This window comes from Talaromyces proteolyticus (assembly GCF_021365285.1).
Source record: "Talaromyces proteolyticus strain PMI_201 chromosome Unknown BGW36scaffold_1, whole genome shotgun sequence".
Lineage (NCBI taxonomy): Eukaryota > Fungi > Ascomycota > Eurotiomycetes > Eurotiales > Trichocomaceae > Talaromyces > Talaromyces proteolyticus.
The window spans coordinates 3,076,054-3,099,036 of NW_025764277.1; the positions used below are offsets into that span (position 1 = coordinate 3,076,054).

The 22,983-nt window shown below is 46.7% G+C and overlaps 7 protein-coding genes across 7 annotated transcripts; 6 read left to right on the top strand and 1 right to left on the bottom strand.

The window, feature by feature from the left end:
- Window positions 1-294: 294 nt before the first annotated feature.
- Window positions 295-4,986, top strand: BGW36DRAFT_286390 (putative RNA helicase/RNAse III; the record flags this gene model as incomplete). The annotated part of the gene is made up of 7 exons (XM_046210411.1): window positions 295-423; window positions 488-516; window positions 573-621; window positions 675-927; window positions 1,003-1,147; window positions 1,200-2,282; window positions 2,334-4,986. 7 exons carry the CDS (start codon window positions 295-297, stop codon window positions 4,984-4,986), a joined length of 4,341 nt encoding a protein of 1,446 aa, XP_046078398.1.
- Window positions 4,987-7,287: 2,301 nt separating this feature from the next.
- Window positions 7,288-8,346, top strand: BGW36DRAFT_286062 (uncharacterized protein; the record flags this gene model as incomplete). The annotated part of the gene is made up of 1 exon (XM_046210379.1): window positions 7,288-8,346. One exon carries the CDS (start codon window positions 7,288-7,290, stop codon window positions 8,344-8,346), a length of 1,059 nt encoding a protein of 352 aa, XP_046078399.1.
- Window positions 8,347-9,363: 1,017 nt separating this feature from the next.
- BGW36DRAFT_368166 (uncharacterized protein) lies at window positions 9,364-10,878 on the top strand. The gene has a single exon (XM_046214958.1). The coding sequence runs from the start codon at window positions 9,783-9,785 to the stop codon at window positions 10,416-10,418; it is 636 nt and encodes a 211-aa protein (XP_046078400.1). The 5' UTR covers window positions 9,364-9,782; the 3' UTR covers window positions 10,419-10,878.
- Window positions 10,879-11,987: 1,109 nt separating this feature from the next.
- On the top strand, window positions 11,988-12,617 carry BGW36DRAFT_284892 (uncharacterized protein; the record flags this gene model as incomplete). The annotated part of the gene is made up of 4 exons (XM_046210273.1): window positions 11,988-12,027; window positions 12,097-12,165; window positions 12,258-12,373; window positions 12,444-12,617. 4 exons carry the CDS (start codon window positions 11,988-11,990, stop codon window positions 12,615-12,617), a joined length of 399 nt encoding a protein of 132 aa, XP_046078401.1.
- Window positions 12,618-14,360: 1,743 nt separating this feature from the next.
- BGW36DRAFT_285883 (cytochrome P450) lies at window positions 14,361-16,190 on the bottom strand (the record flags this gene model as incomplete). The annotated part of the gene is made up of 7 exons (XM_046210361.1): window positions 14,361-14,520; window positions 14,575-14,738; window positions 14,789-14,902; window positions 14,959-15,252; window positions 15,314-15,545; window positions 15,602-15,908; window positions 15,980-16,190. 7 exons carry the CDS (start codon window positions 16,188-16,190, stop codon window positions 14,361-14,363), a joined length of 1,482 nt encoding a protein of 493 aa, XP_046078402.1.
- A 2,163-nt stretch (window positions 16,191-18,353) lies between these two features.
- BGW36DRAFT_285763 (putative glycosyl transferase) lies at window positions 18,354-19,579 on the top strand (the record flags this gene model as incomplete). Its single annotated transcript, XM_046210352.1, has 3 exons — window positions 18,354-18,825; window positions 18,947-19,178; window positions 19,234-19,579. The coding sequence occupies 3 exons, from the start codon at window positions 18,354-18,356 to the stop codon at window positions 19,577-19,579; spliced, it is 1,050 nt and encodes a 349-aa protein (XP_046078403.1).
- Window positions 19,580-20,698: 1,119 nt separating this feature from the next.
- On the top strand, window positions 20,699-22,053 carry BGW36DRAFT_422319 (uncharacterized protein; the record flags this gene model as incomplete). The annotated part of the gene is made up of 3 exons (XM_046219683.1): window positions 20,699-21,064; window positions 21,129-21,439; window positions 21,492-22,053. The coding sequence occupies 3 exons, from the start codon at window positions 20,699-20,701 to the stop codon at window positions 22,051-22,053; spliced, it is 1,239 nt and encodes a 412-aa protein (XP_046078404.1).
- Window positions 22,054-22,983: the final 930 nt, after the last annotated feature.

Sequence of the window (22,983 nt, forward strand, 5' to 3'; positions counted from 1 at the left end):
CTTATATATACTTCTATTCAATTCGTTTATCTAACCCTCATTGATCTTTTACCTAGCCTAATAAACCGAAGAGAGCCAGGTCGAAAGCGCCAGCCTTGTGGCTTATGCACCTCTGCCTTGGGCATTTGCCCCGCGTTTGGTTCATCAGCACCTGGATAAAGATGACACAAGGAATAGCGCATTGAAGCTTGACAGACCCTTGGCATGATCCTAAGTTTAACAGACAAGATTGCTTGGTACTTTAGACATCAAAAAATATCAATTGCGATATTTCACGTATCGATCCTTTCGATCATGGCCGAAGAAGGCCTTCTACAAGGGGCTTCGACGCCAATCGATGAGGCTAATGCTAGGATCTTCAAGCCAAGAGCATACCAGCAAGAAATGCTCACTGAAAGTTTGCGTCGGAATATAATAGTAGCGGTTGGTTCATTGCGATGCTTGCCAAAATACCTTTGATACTAACCAATATGGATTTATCGTCAAGATGGAAACAGGTAGTGGCAAGACACAGATGTATGTTTCCATACCCCAAATACTTGGTGTTTGTCAAATGACTCATTTCTTTCCAGTGCTATTCTCCGAGTCCAGGAAGAAATTATGAGGTGTTCTCCAGATAAGGTAGGTTCTACGTATTGTGTTATGTATGCGTCCAAGGTACTGACATACTATAGCTAGTATGGTTCTTAGCACCCACAGTGGCATTGGCCGAGCAGCAGTACGCGGTTTTCTGCAAACAACTACCACTATATCAAAGCAGATTGCTGTTAGGGAGTGACAATGTAGATCATTGGAGTACGCAGAAAATCTGGGATAAGATCTTGCTGAATCAACGCATCGTGGTCTCAACGCCACAGGTGCTGCTGAATGCTATGTCCAGCGGTTTCGTTAAATTGTCGAAGTTGGCACTTCTAGTATTTGACGAAGGTAATTGCTGGTTTTGCAGTCATTTTTCTTTTCTTTTCTTTTCTTTTCTGGTAGTTTTCTGATGGCATGTTGTAGCACACAGATGTATCGGAGCCAGTCCTTTCAACGGCATCATGCGTTTATATCATCATGCGCGTCTGACAAGTGAATATGCTGAATTGCCTGGAATTTTGGGGCTGACTGCAAGTCCAGCTGCGAAAGCCACTGCGGCTGCCGTCAAGTGAGTTTACATGGTATGGTTTCAGCCTGGGGATGTGCTGATTTGAGGAAAGACTGCTAGAAGAAAACTTACATGCTATCTGCCGCACGCCAGTCGCTCAACGAGAGGAACTTTTGAAGCATACCCATACCCCAGAAATCGTGCTAATAAAGTATCAACAAGAAACGGAGGAGAGATCAGAGCTGTTAAACTGTCTTGATACTCTTCTATATACCACGTTCATGGATATTGAAAACGACCCTTATATTAAGTTACTTCGAGTGAGAAAGGATCCGAAGAGTCAAGCAACGCTAGAAAAGACCCTCGAGTCTGGAAAGACCTTCACAAGAACGGAAATCGAATCTCTCACCCAGCGAGCTCAAGTCCTTCAAACCGGGCTTGGTTCGTGGGCGGCAGATGTGTTTGTTGCCACATGCACTGAGCGATTCATTGAAGGAGTTGTGAAGAAATCAAACAACAACGTTTTCCGCCTCTGGGACGATGCAGAGAAGGTATATATGATGAATCGTCTTTCAATCCTCCAACCCGCCATGGAAGGAAGGCGCTGGGGAAGCCAGCCCGACGAAATATCGCACAAAGCGGAGTTATTAGTGAGGAAAATTGTGGAATCGTTTCACCCGGGTTATCGTATTATTGTCTTTGCTGAACAGCGTGCCACGGTCATCATGTTGGCACATATGCTCTCAGTCCATCCGCTCATGGAAGGGATAATAACTGCCCATTTCCTTGGCAGCTCGAGCTACGCCAAAAGGAAGTCAAATATAACAGAACTGTTTACTCCAAGAGATCAAAAGAACGCAGTGAATGACCTGCGGTCTGGAAAAATTAACGTTTTGGTAGCTACCTCAGTCCTGGAAGAAGGAATTGATGTTCCTGCGTGCAATATGGTGATTTGCTTTGACCCTCCGAAAGAACTGAGGTCATTCATACAAAGGAGAGGCAGAGCTCGTGACCAGGAGTCTAAGCTCATTTTGCTTATTGATGGCGCTGATACTGAAAGTGTTGCCAAGTGGATCACGATGGAGGAGCACCTGAAGAAAATATACGCGGACGACCAGCGATTGCTAGAGGAAATAAAGGCATTGGAAGATATTGAGGAAGATAGTACGGAGTTCTTTCGGATACCTACTACTGAGTGAGCATGTCACGATCTACTTTTGAACTGGAAGTTCTAATGATCACACAGCGCTGTCCTCCACCATCAGAACGCCCGAGAATATTTAGCATATTTCTGCGCCACAATAACGTGCGCTTTTATCGACAACCGACCCGATTTCGTCATTGCTCGGGATGATGTTACAGACGAAGTTACGGCCAAAGTTGTCCTACCAAGTTACCTCGACCCATCACTACGTGTTGCACACTCAAAATTCAGATGGAGAACGGAAAAACGGGCTAAAAGGGATGCTGCTTTTCAAGCATATCTCGCGCTGTACAAAGCAGGTCTGGTAAACGATAACCTAATGCCCATTCACCGTTCCAAACACTTGGATCCAGAAAATACCGCGCAGGAGAAGCAAGTGAAGCTTGTCAAAGTTTCTGAATGCTGGGACCCTTGGGCTGATATAGCCCATTTACGAAGGAGCGATGTAGCGTTGATTCCCACGCGTGTTTGTTTCGAGGCAAATCCCTTGGGGTTACCAGATATGGTGATGCTGTTACCCAAGCGTCTGCCGTGTGATTGGGAGTTTGAATTGTTTTGGAATGAAGAGATTTCTTTTAAAGCGCGCCTGTGTTACGACCATGGCGTAGTGCCAACTGGCAGTAATCAGCACAGTGCACGATTTACCCACGAAATTCTATATTCTACCTATCAGGGGCGCATAACATGGAAAGAGAATGACTACGTTACACTATTCTGGCCGGAGAAAGGCTTACATATGCCTGTCGAGCAGTGGGTTTCCTCAATCGAAGGAGAATATGAAGCCAATGACGCAGTTTATTGCATTACGGCAGGCCAGTTAGATGCGTTAGGGCTTGCTCGTAGCAACGAGCTATATTCCCGGCCCTTTTTAGTCGAGCGAATCGTCCATATAGTAGCGACAGATGACGCTATGGAGGACATTGAAGGAGATGAAGATACCGCACCCAAACCAGAACCTCATATCCAGGGCCGTACGTTGCCCAAACGTGCAGACTTTCTTCATACAATCTTTCAAGATGCTCAAGCGCCCTTGGCACATACAACACAGCAGTGCATACCCCTTCGGTCTTGTTCGATTTCTAGACTTCCTGTGAAATTCTCCAAATTCGCTCTTTTTGTCCCCTCAATCACGCATAAGGTAGAGACGCTCTACATCGCTGAGAGACTGGCAAGAACGATTCTATCTCGGGTGAAATTCCAAGATCTAAGCCATGTCCTGACAGCCATTAGCGCTTCAGTCGCAAGGGAGCCTACTGATTACCAGCGATACGAGTTCCTCGGAGACAGTCTCCTGAAGTTTATCACATCAATTCAATTGACAGCGGCCAACCCCCTTTGGCACGAGGGGTTGCTGTCTGCTGCAAAGGATAACGTGGTATCAAACGACCGATTGTCGCAAGCCGCCCGACGGATTGGCTTGGACCAGTATATCCTGACCAAGCCGTTCACGGGACGCAAATGGAGACCAAGCCGAGTCTCTGACTTTGACGAGGCGAAAAAACCGCCCAATGCAAAACGAGAGCTGTCGACCAAGGTTCTGGCCGACGTTGTAGAAGCTCTCCTGGGTGCTGCCTATCTGGATGGAGGGATCGACAAAATGTCTACCTGTGCACGAGTCTTTCTTCCAGAGGTTGAGTGGACGTCTCTAGAAGAGGGGATTCGTCTGTTGAATCAGGGGTCGTTGATGTCTGATGTAGCGGAGATACATCCGAAATTGGCACAGATGGAGGAGATCTTGGGGCACAAGTTTACAAAGCCCAGTCTGCTCCTTGAAGCACTGACGCACCCATGTTGTCAGGACGAAGCCGGTTCGTATCAGCGACTGGAGTTTCTTGGTGACTCAGTGCTTGACCACCTTGTTGTCCAGGAACTTTTCAATAATGCTCCAACGGAGCTATCGCATCAAGATATGCATCTAATGCGGACAACGCTTGTAAACGCAGACTTTCTTGCTTTTCTGTGCTTGAGTCTTTACATCGTCGAAGAGCGCGAGGAAGCAGCCGTTCCAGGGATGGCTCACGTGTCGATTGTAAAAACTGAGTATAAGACGTATTTGTGGCAAATGATGAGGCACGGAGCTTCGTGGGAGATCGTCAACGCACAGCAAGAAACCATGCAGCGGTATCAAACCTGGAGCGGGGAAGTTGACGAGGCATTACAGCATGCATCGACATATCCCTGGGCAGGACTGTTTCGAATCAATGCTGGCAAGTTTTTCTCCGACATTATTGAAAGTATATTGGGAGCGATTTTTGTCGACTCGCACGGATCTTTGGATACTTGCCGTGGATTTTTGGAGCGAATTGGCCTATTCCAGTACCTACGTCGCATTATTCGTGGGGACATTGAATTGTTACATCCCCGCAACCAATTATACATCGCAGCCAAGTCAGCTAAGGTCTTGATCAGCACGCGAACCGAGAAGCTTGCGGGTCAAGGCCAGAGCGACGCGGACTGTGAGCTCGTGTACATTTGCCGGATACGGGTTGATGACGAGGATATCATCGAGGTTGGCGACGGGATCAATAAACTCGAGGTTGAGACCCGGGCGGCTGCACTGGCCGCGGAGATTCTTAGAAGCAAATCCTTATTGTTACAACGCATGGATGAGTCCGAGGACTCCAGCGATCCGTCCAGTGCTGTCACAACAGTGACGGATGATAGTACGACTGCTCCTAGCACTAACAGCGATTAGAGTTGGGCAGAATCTTGCTTCAGCCCCCAGGGTTTATTTTGCTCTTTATGATTTGCGAAGTCTTGCCTTTCCAGGTGACATATGCATTTGATGATGATATGATGATGACATCTATTCTGGTTATTATGCTTTCTTTCTGCTTTGCAGGCGACTGTTAACTACTCCATACGCATAGTTAGCGTCAGTCTCTTCTAGTCTAGGCGCGACAAGCCTCACAATATTAAACCATTTCGGCAGTGTTCTCCGAAGCTATGCAGAGGTCCTATCACATGCACGACGTCTTTTGCTCTGCGCCGTTATCACAATGATCGCTTAGAAGGAGTGAAACCCATGGCTCGTAGAAGTTGTTGCAGATCATTTGACATTTACCCCTTGTTGCGGGGTACAGGGGTCCAGAAATACCAGAACTCCATTCTCAAGCGGCGTCAAGCCTCAAGGAGTCAAGCCTGAGTAGCTAGTTTTGAGGTCAAAGCGAAACTTTTTCTTTTCTTTTTGTGCAGAACATAAGAAATGCGAAGAGGCGGATGCTACTCATGTGAAACCGATGCTGTGCGGCTATGAACCTTGTCCTGTTATATTGCAATCTAACTTATATTATTGACGACCAACACGTGAATTCTTAGTTGAGAGTCAGGATACTAACACGGCGTTGCCGAGGAGGATTCGCCAGGAAAATTAGGGCAAACTTTATCTATTTTGCGTGAAGCCTAGTCATTTTTTGGCCGATAACCATCAGCTGCATACTTTGCGTTGGTTGGTCCAGGCTGTCAGCTCGTATTGTTGGGCCGTGGCTGGCAATTCCATAGTTACAGGACCTCCTCAACCAAGTTAGCATGCATTATCTTTAGGGCCGCGTAATGGCTCCTGAGTCGGTTTTATCTCCCCGAAACCCAGGGAGAAACGGCCGTTTACATTTTCCCTTTACCAATCACATTGGCTTGTGTGCGTCGACCAGCGCGTGATATTGGGTGATATGGTCAATGCTTATTTATTAACCTCTATTTTTCGGCTGGGTCAAACCACGGAGAAATCTCTCCGTCTGAAGGTCAGGGCGAGACTTTTCGCCTAATAAAACCTTAACAGGTAAGCGTGATGTCGCTGAAGCCTGAATCATGAACCAGAATCCTGATGGATTAGAATGTTGGAGAGTAAATGTTACTAACACGAACACAGCATGGCCAACGTGCGATAATACATACGCAGTGCTAAGGCCTGGGGTGTTGAGGATCAGCCTTTTCCTTCTAGAATAGCGGCCACGGAACCAAACCACCAACGAGGCGCCGCGTTGGTACACCTGGTGGGGTAGCAATCACTCGCATACGAGGAAAACCACGATCGCCGATGATGCGCCGAGTCATGGCTCAGTGGCGTGGCTCTCGTTGCGGAGAAGATTGCCACTTATCGTGCTGACGGCTTGGTTCCCAGCCTTTGACAGGCCGAATACCTCACACTAGCGATGTGGCTAGTTAGTTCGTGCCGTTTTCATGCCCTAAGTTTGGGCTTTCGCAGCCATTGAGGTGCGAACATAATTTGCTGCTGGTCTGTACCTGGCACCGCCTGCATCGCAAATAATTTGCAATAAGCAAATACTACCAAGCCCCCAGCCAATAAGACGGTACCTACCGTGGACCTAAGTCACTGCTCGGTGATCTTGGCTTGTTGACACCCGAACCAACTAACCTGAAACAATACAAAGTTTATTAGCTTATTTCCCTTAGTTGCCAGGATTCGATAGGGTTTGGATAAAAAGGCTATGAAGCCGCAGCTGCACTGGGGGCGTTTTGGCGCTGTTCGCTATATACTGCCCATTGGCGTTCATCGTCTACTGCCTGGGTAATCCTTGCAGACCCTGCCGGAGTCTGTTCACATTGACTGTCAAGTTTCAACAGTGAAAAAGTTTGCTTATTTCTATTTGTGCTGATAGCCTTAAATTTCAACAGGATTACCGTGTGCTTGGATTGACTGCTGATTCTGTCAGCCCTGTCAGCGCTATCCAGTCCGGGGATCCCGCTTCACAACCGATAGCTGGCGTTTTCTGGGACAAAGGGGCCATACTTCAAAATGCTCCTTTGCAAATAACCTCGCTATATGGAACAGGACTTTCGCTGAATGGGTTGCCGCATTGGCGACGAGAACGCCTACGGATTCTTACTCGCCGGACGATATCATTATACGCACACCTTTTCAGCCGAGTATTCTATATTTCGGTATACGATCCCAATCGATGCCCACTATACACAAATGCAAACTGGGGAAGTAGGTTTTGATCATCTTCTCTGCTAAAGACAAGTCTTCCTCAACATGGTCGACGCCGACGATGGAGCTGGCCCCTCCGGCCCGCTTGATGGCATCTCGGGCAATCTTGGTTCAAAATACACCGTGCTGTCCATGTTCGTGATTCTATTCCTATCACTGGCCTTATACAACGCCATCGAACTCATAGTCCTCGTGCTTTTATCATTCAAGCGGTTCCGAGGCCTCTATTTCTGGAGTCTTCTCTTGTCCGGACTGCTTGGGGTCGTTCCTTACTCGGTCGGATTTATTCTCAAATTCTTCAGCCAAGTGAACGTATGGGTATCTGTCAGTATTCTGACAGTTGGATGGTGGGTGATGGTGACTGGCCAATCACTAGTCCTTTATTCCCGACTTCATTTGGTCATGCGTGACCAGAAAAGACTGCGTCGTTTGCTATACATGATCATGGTTAATTTTGTCATCTTGCATCTCCCAACATCTGTTCTGACATATGGGTCGAACGTTCACAACGCCACTTCATCCCGGTTTATCAACGGCTACAATATCATGGAGAAGATCCAAATGACTGGGTTTAGTATCCAAGAAACCGTCATATCAGGCTTCTATCTATACGAGACTGCTAGACTCCTCCGTCTTTCTAATAATTCACACTCCCACCGCCGAACACAATATCAACTCATTGGAATCAACATCATCATTATCCTCATGGACCTCGTCCTCCTTGGCTTCGAATACGCCAGCGAATACGCAATCCAGATCACACTAAAAGCCGCCGTCTACAGTCTCAAACTGAAACTCGAATTCGCCGTCCTCGGCAAACTAGTCGACTTCATCCGCACGAACCGCGATAATTCTCGAAGCGGAATGCCCATGGATAGCACAGCGCAGCGCTACGCTGGCCAAGATGCCGGCTTACCATCCACACGCGCCGATGACGCACATTTTTACGGCAAATCGACCGCAACAGTAATGCGCAGAGACCCATCTAATTCTAGCGAAGAGCATTTGAATATTCCGTCCGGTATCATCGTCGCCAAAACCGAGTTTTCGACGACGATAGACAAGCGGGATCGATCTTCTTTGAATCTGGATGACTCAGACTGAACTGATGGCTAAGACACTCGAGTTCACTTGTATATATTCACTACTCAATAAAAAGCTCTCAATTGTTCCAAACCCCACTTTTTGCTCTGTTTCTATTTGTAATAATCCGATTATTGCATACGTTTTGTTTAAGTTTGCGGATGCTGTGTAACAATCGACATGGCATTGGACACACCAGACATACATATAGCCACCATGTCAGCCAGTACAATGTGGAAAGCTGCGATTGGAGATCACTGCTGAACATGCCAGCGACAGAGACGCACCACTCACGCAATTGAGCAAGATAATCCGTAGAAAAGCCGCTGCATACACTGCATACATCGTTTACTAGAACTGTACAGTACGTGTGTCTGACCGCGTCTTCGATCGCAATTTCATGGCCAGTGAGCATATTCTACTAATTGACAGTTAATATTGCGTGCAGAGTGCAGCGGGAGAAGCCGTTCGACTTGCTTGTGAAAATAGTGAGGATTATTACTCTCATTCGCTCCCCACTCCCTCTCCAGCCCCAATCGAGTATCAAGCGTGCATCACTTCGGCTTCAATTGGCCCTCTTGCGTTACCTGACGCAACCCCGCTGCTGCAATCATTGCATTTTGCACTATTGAATTGACACTACTACAGTCGCTATCAACGTGGCCCGTCTCTGCATCGTGCTTCCTCTTTTCCTTCATGCCGCCATCCGCTGGCTGCCCGAGCCCAATAGCACTTTTTTCCTCCCCCTCCTCTCTCAGAGTCTCTTTTAAATCAACTCCGATTTGCGCGTGATTGCGCCGTTAATAATACTTCTCCTCTCACACCCGACGGTGTGAAAAAATAATTGAGGCTCAAACCCTCTCACACTCTCTAATTTCTTTTCCCACTCCACGAAAATGGCTATCTTTGGCGCTTACACTTGAGACGGGTTGCATGAGTGTGTGTGTGGAAATTAACTCTCGATTGGCTTACTGCAGGCTGCAGATTGCAGTTGCGTTGGATAAGGGTTTGGGAATTCGCGAAAATGCTACTTATCATCCTCTGATAGACAGAGGCTTAGTGTGAGTCTGGTTTACTTAATATGTTTTCTCTGCCCAAATCTCTATTCATCCACCCACCTCGGATTATACAACTCACTGTCTATTTTAAATTGTTTCCCCCTTTTCATTCTCAAGTGTTATACACCTAGAATGATGTGAAAAGTGTGTAATGGTCGTTTAAATGGAGATAACGAGGGAAAACAATGCTGACTAGCCCTGGTAGTGACTGCCGAGCAATATCAACTAAAATATTGGGCACAGGATCCCTCCGGGGGCTTTTGTGATAGAATCGCTTCCAGGTGCTACATACCTGCTGCCAGAAACTTGCAATCTAGCACCAGTCGTCACACGCAGGCTTCATCCACCGACACCGTCATTGCAGAGAACGGAATCTCAAGCCTCTCTAACCCGGAAAGCATGACCCCATCCTCCATACCGGCGCCCAGTCTGTCGAACGGCTCACAGTCCATGTCTGACATGTCCATATCGTCTCGAATGGCAGCCAAAATCCAGGTCGTCAACATGCTCGAGACCGATAGCACAGGGAACCTCATCGCGTCGCCAACATCCTCCATCGGCCAATCCACCCCAATGGCCTATTATTGTCTCTTCCACGTCCTTCCTTGCGACCACGGATCAGACCGCATCGAGCCCTGGAAGACACACGTGCTGAGTCACTTTCGGGGTTGCCCACTACCCCAGTACGCAACTTGTCAGTGGTGTGCCATGGACTTTAAAAAGAAGACTGCGGCTGGATCCTGGGACGCAATGTTGGAACACACCGCCCACGAGCATTTTGAGAAGGGCCACTCCCTCGCTACCACACGACCGAGCTTCGAGCTCATGAAATACTTGTACCAGTCCAAAGTCATCACAGAGGACCAGTTGAAGGCCATCCAACTGTGCCCATCGCCCGATAGCCCCGCATATCACCCCTCGCAAGACCCCGTCCGAGCGAGTATCGGTTCTTCGGACGAACCTTACTGCTCAACGTATAGCCCACGCCGCGAAAAGCGGATGAGGGAGCAGCGTCGCGGTATCAGTGTGGTTTGACCGTGTGCGGATTGTATGGGCTCGTATAATCTCAACTTTAGTCCAGTTTTCGCCTTTTTCATTCCCGCGTTTGGTTTTTCTCCTTCTTCTCTTCCCCCTTGTTGTTGTACCTTTATGAGTGGTAAAGATTGCATTGCATAGCGTGGCTCGGATATCATATTTCCAATCGTTGACGAGTTATGCTTGCGCTAGCTGGAAATGGCATGGGCGGTTTTTTGAATTTGAGTCTGTTGCAGAACCTCCTGTGTTTACTATTTGCAGTTGTCCTGTTCTTCCCCTGTTTTACATAGCAGACGAAATTGTTATTCGTATTTCTCATTTTTAGACCACAGCCTGACTTATAATCTTAAGGCTGGATGGTTAATAGTCCAAATGTTATATATGCAATTTGAGAATGAAGTTGTTCATTTTTTATTATCTTGTATCTACTCCAGGAGTGAAATACCACACAAGAGATGAAATTATGTCTATCTATTGGCTCCCTTTAATGAGGCAATGTACATTTACTGCCAGCCAGAGTGGCGTGCATACGCGCAAAGCTGAGTTAAAAGACAACCCCCGAAGTCAGGGCGTGAATGCATAAGACATCTACCGTCATTCCACCTCTGTTCTATCTATTCGTATAATTTGATTTTTCCTCGCTATAGTTTATTTGCATTGTATGTAAGAGACTACCCCAGCTCATCATGTGGTTCTAGCCTTTGGATTCGGCGTTGGAGATTTCATTGTCGTAGGAAGTATGTCACCGCAATCAATTACGCTTCCGCGTGTCCCTGATCAATATATTTATATCCATACTATAAATCTGATAATATCAATATGCAATGCTCTGAAAGTTATCCCAGGCTCAGTGTCGGAACACCAGTAACTGATTGTGGAACTGCATGTCCATTGTAATCTTTAACATTTTCGGCCTTTGACTCGTTAGCCCTTCTGACATTTGATGCTTTCAGACTTTCTATTTTTCGATCTCTCGATCTTTCATTATTTTTTAAGGGTTGTGAAGGAAATAACAGAAGTAGGAGAAGTCGAAGAATGAAATATCAAGCCTGTAATAATTAAAAAAAAAAATAGGATATCAAAGCATCAGGTCTTATAAATGCAAAGAATAATGTTCTGTCGTTTGTAGTATGTACTGCGCCTTGGCGTGCAAACAAGGCAAACACGATTCATTCTGCCGATTGCAGAATTGCGGTTGATGGATTGGCTCAACCACATCGCGCGTCCTGGAATTTACCAATTCAATTGCTCGAGGCAATTCGCAGCTATTTCTGTATGCTTTTCGTTAACTATTTCAAACCATCCTCAGAATGAGACTATCAGCCTCGCTCTTACAGACGTGACCCAATTTATCCTCATCAACCTACAAGACTCTTCCTATCGCCGCGCCCGCTCTGTCCCCGCCATACCCATCCACCCACACATCGCTTTCTGTACCACAGACGAAATATGGAAAGATTATCGATACACGAGCGAGCTGGCAGCCCCAGACAAGGGCAGCAGCAGCAGCAGCAAAATGCTGGTGGCCCGCCGCCCCCTACCCAGGGACCCCCTCAGCTCCCCCCGCAGATGTTCACGACGGCAGCGCAGTTATTGGATTTGACAGATAGTAAGGGCTCTTTATATGGTTCCATGTGGTTATGCCATTAGCCCTGCATTGCTGACCGTCTTGTGTTAGAAAAACTTGTTCTTGTCCTTCGCGATGGCCGGAAGTTAATCGGTGTCCTTCGTAGCTGGGATCAATTCGGTATGACTCTTCTATAACCTACTATATGCTATGCCATGCCGATGGTCAAACCCAAACAAATTATCTCTGACACGCGATTACGAATCCTACAGCAAATCTGGTGCTCCAAGATACCGTTGAAAGAACATATTCCGGTAAATTTTATGCCGAAGAGCCTGTCGGCCTTTTCCTCGTGCGCGGCGAAAATGTTCTACTGTTGGGAGAGATTGTGAGTATAGCCCTTGAAGCTACTCATTTATATTTGTATTGTCAGGCTGTGCTAACTCGCTGATCTCAAGGATCTCGATACCGAAGACGACGTGCCCGAGACGCTTACCAGGGTATCCATCAAGGAAATCAAGGAGTTGAAATCGAAAGAAGAGGAAGAGCGAAAGAAGAAAGAGAAACAGAGCTACGGTAAACTATCAGAACTTGGGTTCGAGCCTGAACACAGCGGGGAGGTGCTCTTCTGAGCTACGTAAGTTGTTAGCACAGTCGGCTAGGAAGACAAATAGATGGGAAAACACACTTATCTGGGTGATGATGACCACCAGCTCATTATATCGAGTCCATGAGCAAGGGAGGGGTCGATTTCAGGAAATGCAACATTGGCCGAAGGACTCTTTAGGTGGGCTTGATGCCACACTGTGGCGGGAGGCGAGAGCTGATGCTCGCTTGTGCCTATTTTCAGAATCCATCCTCGCTACATGCTTGCTTTGTCTATCATTGTTTAGTTTATAATACCCGCGGTTTGTGGCAGAGGCTCAGGCGTCGCAGAATATTGTGAAATGCTTCGTTTGAGATTGGGATTGGCAGTATTATTGTGTTCGAAAGGTATATAGCTTTTGAATTATTGTGATAGCTGCAACGATCATCGAGAATTTGTACTCGTGGCTGTGAAATTAACCTACTTAACTGGAAATGTGCGGCGCTAATGCGCTCAGTACGGTGCCACTTTATGCTCGGCCTGGCTCGGGATCGCTCACTGAGCGGCATCTGTGGGCTCAGAGCGCTCAGAGAGAGTGATCCCTCAGCGTGCTAAGCACCATGAAGCCGCTCACTCAGCGCTGTTGCGAAACCAACATGCATGAAAGAACGGGTTAAACCATTTAAGGGCAAGCGGCCTTTGAAGCAGCTAATGTCATAACTAGGGGTTATATATACTATACGTTAGTAATCAGTCTGTATCTACCTGGACCCTATGTTCGGCCGGTGGCTCCAACGCTTGCCTGCTTTCCAATAACCGTCTCACAGCTAGATTAGATATAAAAAGTTAAATGCCCTTTATATATTATATTAAATGTTTTCTATCTTAATAACTCTAAATGTGTCTAACAAAAAAAATAACCCTACAATGCTTTGAACTACAAAGCATTTACTTCTTTTGGATAGACTTCGGAAGACCTGAAAAGACCCCACAAGACTGTATAAGACTTTTGACTTGATGTCAATATAGGCTGGCCTTGATCGCCCTGATGTAAAGTCCTCTGATTGGGCCAGTACTTTACAGTAAGTTGTTGAAACCAATCTAGCATGACAAAGCGGCACCAGCGGGCACACTGGTATTAAAGAATATGAATATATTCATATTCGTTTCAGAGCTCTAACCATGTCAACTTGGCCCTTAAATAACATGCAGGTCACAATGAGGGAAACATGCATGTAAGTCGTGTATTGAAGGAACGAGGGGAAATGGTTGACGCAGAATGGAGTTCTGACTGTGCTTAATGGATGACCAAATCCTGAAAAGCTACGAAGTTCCTTGGTTTCGACTGTCGATTGGTTACGGCTGAGCGGGTAGCCAGTAGCCGGCAAGACTATCTGTGGAAGCCCCATATCAGCAAGTCAGCATTTTCGATTGGGATCAATTGCAAGTCTTCAACAGAGGCAGGAATGGAATGAGATCTGCCAGTTCATTAACCTTACTGAGAAGTATAGTAAACATGAGCGTTCTAATTTCTTACTGTGTAAGCTGCCGGTTTGGCCGATACAATTGATTATTTGCTTATATAGTATTGGTAAAGTTCCAGCTATTGCGATCTAGTATTATCGCCGATATAGTATAGGCAAAACCGGTAGACCAGCGGCAGGTCGGGAACATGTCTAGAGGGAAGGGCCAAATAGCAAAAAAGAGGGAGGAGGCAATATATCGTTCCAACGAAATAATTTATAAGCCAACCTATCAACTTATCTACCAACCAGCTTTGAGTTTCATCTTACTCCTTCTTTGGCTTGCATTGCAAAGGTAGGCCCGGACTAGCGAGGTGAACCGTGAAGCTGTCATGTTTCGAATTGATCTTAGATCCCGGTGGAAGGCTGAACTCGAAACGCCGAAACAGAACCGCAATAGTCATTCGGATTTCAGCGAGGGCCAGACTTGACGTTTTGTCAGCTACCGAGATGAAGGAATATAGCAAGAAAGCATCTTACTTTTGTCCAATGCAAGACCGTGCACCCTTGGAAAATGGTGCAAGCCACTGATCGAGCTTGTCGTCTACTTGGCCGAGCCAACGATCGGGATTGAACTCGTGCACGTCGGAACCCCAGAGGCTCTCGGCGAAATGCAAGTTGTAAGCAGACATACCGACGATAGTCTAGTTGTCTTTAGGATCAAGCTATGACTTTACAGCACCTGAGAACTTACACCAGAGGGAATATGCTTGCCATCGACAATAAGGGACTTGCCGTTGGGCACAATTCGAGGCAGCCTCCCGGGAACAGGGCACGCTAATCGCAGTGATTCTTTAACGCAAGCACTCTATAGATACCGTCAGTCCAGAGAGCCACGTAGCAATATCCAGGAGGTAACTGTACCAGGTAAGGGAGCTGTTCTAATTTCAACAGGGCGGGGGTTGTGTCTAAAGTTGGCATAGCCTTTCTCAGCTCTTCGGTTAGCCTCTCCTTGATCTTTGAGTTCGAGCTGATATGATACAGGGCATATGTGAGCGTTGTGCCACTGGTGTCTGAGCCAGCCACAAGCAACTCGGTAGCCATCGAAGCTTTACGGACGTCAGAAAGATTGCCGAGACTGTCAAATATAACAGGATGGCCGATGCGCTCCCCTGTCCTGTTTTTTGTATTGTGGTAATCCACGCAGCCGTGAGCCCACTTTTTCAGTAAGTCAGTCTATGATGGCTACATCAACAACGATTGTGTCCAATCTACTTACCACCCCAATCTGTAGGAGCTTACCAAGCTTCTTGTCCAAAACAAGTAGCAATGGCCGGGGCAAGGCAAACTTTATTCGAGACATGGTTGGATGGAAGAGCAGCTCTGGCTGGCCGGTTGACGCGGCCTCGAAAATTTCAAGAAAATCCGCGTCAAAAGTGTTCTCGGAAGCTTCGATCATGTTCACCTGTCTACCAAAAAGGAACTCCGTAATAAGCTCGACAGTCAAACACCTGTATGAACAACCGTTATTATCAAGGTAAAGATGCTTTCCCATCTTGTGTCTCACATGACGGCGTTGTGTGCATCAAATGTTTTGTCCATACGACGTAATTTGGTATCCAGTCTTTCGATTTTGGCTATCACAAGTGAACTCAATTGCTCAACTGAGCGCTTGGAAAAATATGGATTGAGAATACGCCGCATGTCACGGTGCATATCGGGATCAGTCTCGGTGGTCAAGCTGTGCGGTATGCTGAGAGATTGGTAGAAAGACCAAGGCTTGTAGTAAGTCGTGCTTTGACTGTAAATGGTTTTGTACAGTTCAGGTTTTCGAATATGAAGTTCGTTGGGAGCAATCCTGATAACACTACTGTCTGAACAGCATCGAAAGATAAGATACTGGCTTCCGGACCATGGGCTATCCTGACGCGAGGTGTGAGCTCACTGTATTCATCATGAAGTTCGTCTAGAGTTTTCTCGACGTATTTTCCAAAGGAAGCTCGATAAAGCCAGTCTGTCGACAGTGCTGCTGCTTTGGGTCCGGGAAAAGATGCCAGAGGATGGAACCATAAGCGATAGAAACCAATAGTCGTCAAGACCACTAGTCCAAGAACTGCTACTCCACCTAGCAGTTGGAACTTGATCCTCTCAGTCATCAGTACCGTTTCCGCTAAAGATCCAAGAATACCCATCATTGCAAAAAAAGACATCATTAGAAGTTGTAGTGCTGAACTTTTGAATGCTCCGATACTGATGCAGTCTGTATATTGCCTCGTTTCGAATCCGTGCGCATTCTACCTTCTGTCCAAGATCAATGGGCCCCAAGCCAGTTTCCGGAGAGGCCTGGCCCCGTTTTATGGCGGCGAGGCATCTGCGGATGGTGCACAGCCGGCATAGAAAACGTATCCGAGCCGAGCTGGTAGATCGCCATCCCTGTGCACTAAGCCAAGCTCCGACTCGCCTAACTTCATAGTGAAGGACCGGAGTGTTCGCACCTAGCTTGTCGACAAGGGTTTTTTCCGGTGAGGCCCATATGGATATTAATTATCTGATCAGCCCTAATAAACCTCCTACCTGCGGGCCGGATTTCCAGATATAAAATAACTGGAAGCTCCATAATAAAATACACACTAGTATTTCAAGTACTGGTTACGATCTGATAACGGAAATTTCATAGAGCAGTCAATCATTGATCTGCTTTTAGGCAAAACTGCCCGTAACGGAAGACCACTGGTTCCGGTACCATTACGAGTATCTCGGACATTAGGGCGTCCGGAGTTCGGCCCGGAATCGATGGCATCCATGAATCTTTGAGAGGTCTGTAGCACAGAGAGCCATTGAAGATGGGTTATAAACTGTAATTCGGACCGGCATCCAACTCATTATTATTATTAGTAAGACTTTTGGCCCCAACGGATTTGAGAACATGTTCTGGATCTCAGCTAGCGGATGGGACGGCTAGGAAGGAAGCACCATTAGAACAAATTTAACGATCCGTGGAGACTGTTTGATATTAGGTCTTGTATAGATGATATTGCGATCAAGATACGGTTTTCAAAAGCCGTGATCTGTATAAACCCATTTTCTATGCATTACACGAGTTTGCGGATTACTCGTGAATATGTTAACTTGTTAATAAGTTTAACTATTTATTTGCTCTTCCGAGTACTCCGTAGATGTTGCGTATATCGAGTGTTTGCTATGGGCTCCACCGCTCGAATACTTCCTCAATAGGCTAGGCCGAAGCTGTACCTATGGTATGGACGTATGGCGGTAATAGTCCTGATTCTTAGGCCAACAGGCATAAGATGAATATGGTTCCACTTGTGCAATTACGAGGTCTCACAAGTCATGATCTAAATATGCACAATTCTTACAATACTGCGTGGAAAGTCTTGTGTGCAACTCTACGCTCCACAATTCAATCTGTACTGAGCTACAGTATCGAACGCATTCATTCATGTCTACGTGCACCGTAACTTAGAAAGCATTCCTCATCGCCATAATCTCGCAGGAGCTCAGTCCCTGGCATCAGTGCGGATCAAGCGGCTTCGCGTGATTTTGCAGGGTGAACATACCACGGTATTAGTAGCCAGCTATTAATTTATTCGAAGACTGCCAACATTCTGCGGATACATCGGAAAGAATAAGAATCTCGAGTCTCTGCATCCAACTTGCACATTGAGCTCAATCAGACCTCCTTTACGCTGATGGGGCATATGCAATCAGGGTCAGAGCCCTACTCCTATGATCGACGTACCACACTTTGCTGCGGAGCCGATCCGATGAAACGCGGCTTGCACAGAGCGTGATACAGACAACAAATTAGAGGCAAAATTCTCTCTCGTTCTCCGGGTGGCGCCCACATTAAGTCATAGGGACAGATATGACTAGTGAGAACTTATTTGTCTAAGGGTCCACATCACTGAGTTAAAGGGAATAGAGAAGATCCATTGAAAAACCTAGAATATTATAATTCAAATGGAGCTTTGGTTAAGAAATGTTGCCCTCCTCGCTAGCTCCGCCCGAATAATTCCCTTAGTGATCTAATCAGGGTGGACTGTGAAACAATGATGTGTCATTACTCTCGGCAGCTTACTTTCCATCCAGTAGTCCCCTATGTATATAAGCTGAGCATCTTTGCCAATAAGCTCGCTAGTGCCGTTTCTATTAGCGCTATTAACTTCTTTCGCACTTAGTACCAGATGATGCTTGCATCAAGGAGAATTCTCTAATCTTCCAAACTGTCGGTCGTATTATATTTCCCCTCTGGCATCCCCTCTGGCATCCCCGAGGTGGATTTGCAGGTAGCCATAGTAATGGTTTCCCTACGAGCAAAAATATTCATTGTGGCTCTTGCGGTGCTATTACTTTCGCAAAGATGGTGGTTGCCTCTCCTGGGTGTGCTCATCAACCTTGTGGCGCTTCCAAGTCGCTGGCACGACAGATCTGCCCAGTCTTACATTTCGGAAGAGCACGATAATTTTGACATAACATTCGCCTCATACAGTGTCAATCAGTCTATCTTGGGCCTCTCATATCAAGATGTCGTCCCCCCCATTCTACACCATATAAACCTAGGTCCCAAGCAGCCCTCCCCAGAGTGGATGGCGGCTCGAGACGAGTGCATTGAATATCACCCAGACTGGAAGGCGTATATCTGGGATGACAAGGCTTCCAACGAATTCGTCAAGGAAAAGTTTCCCCACCTTAAGGAAATGTGGGATAATTATCATTTTCCGGTGGAGAGGGTTGACGCATTGCGATACATGGTGCTACAAAAATACGGAGGTTGGTCTGCATGGATATCATATACCCAATAGAGCGGTGTTTGCGTCGTTGACTTGAACTTTCGATCATTGTGCGTATTAACAAGTTATGAATGTCATACTGACTAGCCTTCAATGATTAGGCGTCGTTCTTGACTTTGATCTCGCCTGCAAACGGAACTTGGACCCCCTAAGGCGCTTCGAGTTTGTAGCTCCATCCGCTCACCCGACGGGCTTCTCCATTGGCTTTATGATGTCCAGCCCAGGCAACCCTTTTGTGCACGAACTTGTGGACAACCTTTCTAGATATAACCACGCTTGGTTTTTTCTTCCTTATGTGACTGTCATGTTCAGCACTGGCTGTCATTACGCATCGTAAGTTCACGTGTCTTCTGATTTGAATGATCTCCACTGATATCAACAATCGTAGTACTATCTTCACTCTCCATAAGAATCGTTCTGCGCTTCGGATCCTGGGTGGAATCCCTGGCCATCCACGCTTACACATGCTGAACGGATATGTCGACACGCCGTTGTTCCGCCATCTAGGATCATCCTCCTGGCACAGCTTCGATGCCTTCCTTATCAACTGGCTTGGCCACCGGCAGAAGGGGCTTATAATCGTTATCTTCATTGTATTATCCTTCCTGGTTGGTTCACTGGTGACAACATGTCTAACATTACGGCAACGGAGACGTTACGCTGCATTACGAAGTAGACTGAGTTCTATCGACTACGAGTCACATGACGGTTCGTTGTTAATCAAGGAGGCATAGGCGTTCAAACTTTATTTTTGCTTCTTCACTGTTCTTTGTATGCGTCTTGAGGCCGGAGTACAGTAAGGTATCTGATAACTCATGGGATTGTACATTTCTTGACTGGGCCAGTACTTTACAGGAAGTTGTTGAGACCAATCTAACACGTAGATATGGAAGACAATTTTTGTGCAATACGGCTTTAGGAAGGAGAGGTGTCGATTTAGCTAGTTGAGGTGTCGATATAATATTGCCCTATATTAATCAGGTCCTCCCTAAGAGGAAGAGGGCATACAGACAATTCCAAGCAATGGATATGCCTGCTATACTTTTCCCTTACCAGTATCTGCAACAGTCCAACAAGTTGCCCAATTATGGTAGAAGAACAGAGAAAAGTTTAAACTGTATGCCCCTTGACGTACTACAACCTATATTTGAGTAAAACTAGTCTTAATCTTTCTTGGCGCGAGGCCCGCGTACGCTTACATTTTCGACGTGTTGAGCAAGATGAAACGGGTTTGAAGTCCAAGGCGAAGTGGGGGGATCGTAGACCAGATCTACGAAGCTACTCTACTCCCAGCGACCAATAAGAAAGGTCGAAGATAAGCCTAGGCTCAATCCATGGCCTATGCTTGTCCTGATAAGGAAATATTCTCGCGAAGCCTAGTGCACGACCTCCACTAGGGCAGGTTGCTGCATTAGGGATAGACCTGTAATTTACTTTGTGGCAAATTTGGTACGTCCTAGCAAACCTCCTCTGGACCTCGGACTGCATTTCTATTATCTCTTTTCATTAACCGGAAATATTTTTCAGTTGAGTCAAGGCGTAGTGTCTTCAGGTTTCTTGTTTAAATATTTTTTACCCTTCGCTAGGCCATTCCTCTTGATGGAAACCCGTCACCTGAGTCGTGTTGCGCTCTGTGGGCCCCGAGACAAGAGACTGAACGGCCACAGGTGTGTTCGATGCCGTCGTAGTCGCCTGAAGGTTAGTCAATATATCCTTAGGATTTTCTGACAGACCCCGGCCGTTGATTTGAACTCATATAGTGTGATGGGAGTCGACCCTGTGCTAACTGCTGGGGACGTGGTGTCCGTTGTCGAGATGTACAACCGATGAGGGATGACTTGGCGATACTCGACATGACTGGGGCCATATGCTCACGGTTTGCAGCGTCAGGATCTGGAGACTTGACTTCGTTATGCATAGATAGATTCTTCGAAAGCATCAGAGCTGAATGCTCTCCCCTACTTTCTGTGCTCTCGTGGGACTCAATCGGGGCCATCGTCCAAGCCTCAACCCCAGTGACCCGGATTATATCTGCTCTCGGGTCTTTATTTGCAAGGAAGGACGACAAGCTCAGCCTAAGGACTAAACGCCAATTCACGGAGTCCGCTCAGCAATCGCGACTACATGTCACTTACCAACTACACTGTTCTTCTCAAGGGAAAGCTGTAAAGTGTGATGATACTTCTTTCTTGGGGGCCCTTCTGCTAGGCTTTTTGGAGGTCAGTTATCCTCGAGGGACACGGCTTCCCTGTATTCCAACTCAACTCACTAGCTTGCTTCTAGTTGGCAACTGACGCTTCTGGCCTTGGGTGGTATTCACTCTTCAAAGGGGCATTGCGAAACCAGGTATGGCAACGTGGCCCGCGAGGCTTTTCAGGGACTCTAGAAGAATCGTTGCTTTCCCTCTACTGGATCTGTGAAGGCATGCGTGCCCTCTCATTCGATGAAGATAGTAGAATTATGGAATGGCAGAATCTGGATACTCAAACGTCTGACCATATTCACACCGGATTTACAATGTCTCGACAATTTCGTGGTCAGAAAGAAGGGCGTCTGGCACATTGTATGGCCCTCTTGGGTAGCTTAAATAAACGGTGGAGTTTTCGTTAGCCCCTTTCCGTAATGCCACTACTGAACGCCTTGCAGTTGTTTGACTTGGGTGTACAACTCCCGGAGAATCAAGACGCATTTCGCTCACAGTATAGATAAATCAATATTCACAGAAAATTACAGTAACAAGTGGGTACTTCACCTTCTGGCCGGCAAAGAGATCGTTATGGAAGGGTTTCGGGTCCGCGACGAAATCCTCCACCTGGCACCGTCTCTATCACTGGAGTGTGATATTGGACAGGATTATCCTCTGGACTTCATCATGCCATTCTATTACTGTGGGCTCGTAAGCGTATCTCGGCGCTTCATTGATCCGCTGTGGCAGTTAGTAAACGAGGAATTACCACTTCTCCCCGAGGAAATGATCAGATCGCATAGTCTCGTCGCTTTATCGTTTATTGAACAACGATTGATGAAGGTCAACCTGGAGTCCGTATTCTATCTTCCCTTATTACTGGGGATATCTTTGGAAGTGCGGTCTGCATGTCATCGACAACGGATTTTGCGACTCTTTCAACGGATTGAGAACAAAGGCTTCGTAGTAGCTCGTACATTTACTGCCGATATCCAACTTGCCTGGTCATTGGCACCAACGTGACAGTCAGGCAGTTGGGAACGGTTAGTTAGGTGCAGATTTACTTAACCAAGCCTCGGGTTAAGTGAGAAAGGGCCTGTATAGTGCGTAACGTGCGTCATCGGAGGTTGCGTGTTCTGGTCACTTGGCGCTTTCGCAACTCTATAGTCCTTATTGTCAAATGTAACTTTATGGTGCACATTATAAAAGCTCACCGTTTCAAATATGGAGACGGGGAGAGTTCAGAGTTCCTCTTCAACCAAGTCATTGCCACTGCAAAGTGCTTACATACTCTCCTACTTTCTGTTTAAGGCCAAGCTTTGCTGCATCCACATGGTTTCCTCTACAGGCTATATAAAAGAAAATAATATATATGGAGAACGTAACTCTCGACGCTTGAAAATAAACACGATATCCCAGAGTAGTTAAACCGCTTAGGGAAGTATTCGTGCGGGACGGCTGAGCGCAATCCGAGCCGGTGGGATATCACTACTACCAGGACGTTGTATGTACGTAGATTCTAACTCAGAGAAAAGTCCTGAAGCATATTCCTCATGTCCATACATACAATCGCTGATATTACGCCTGGTTTCTCAGCCTCGGCCGTTGTATCAACTTCCCCCTCAACTATTAGGTAGTGGTAGTACGAGGTTATCCACATTGCGAATCTGTGCCTACCCCACTTCCCCTATCTGGAAATAATCGAGCGGTGCGCCTTTAGTATAACTAGTGATAAACTGATATGTGGTCTTTTCTCACTCCCCTAAACGGGACGCATCTGTGTAACTGTCAGTCTCTCGTGGAGCCTAAGCTCTGTGCCCATCTATTTAACCGATCGTACAATCACCCAGTGACGTTTTCCCAGGCTCAAGCACAACCCAGAAGCTACTCTAGGCCATCTGCAGACACCTAGTCATAGCGGAGGCACATTCAATGCCATTCCTGCAAACGAAA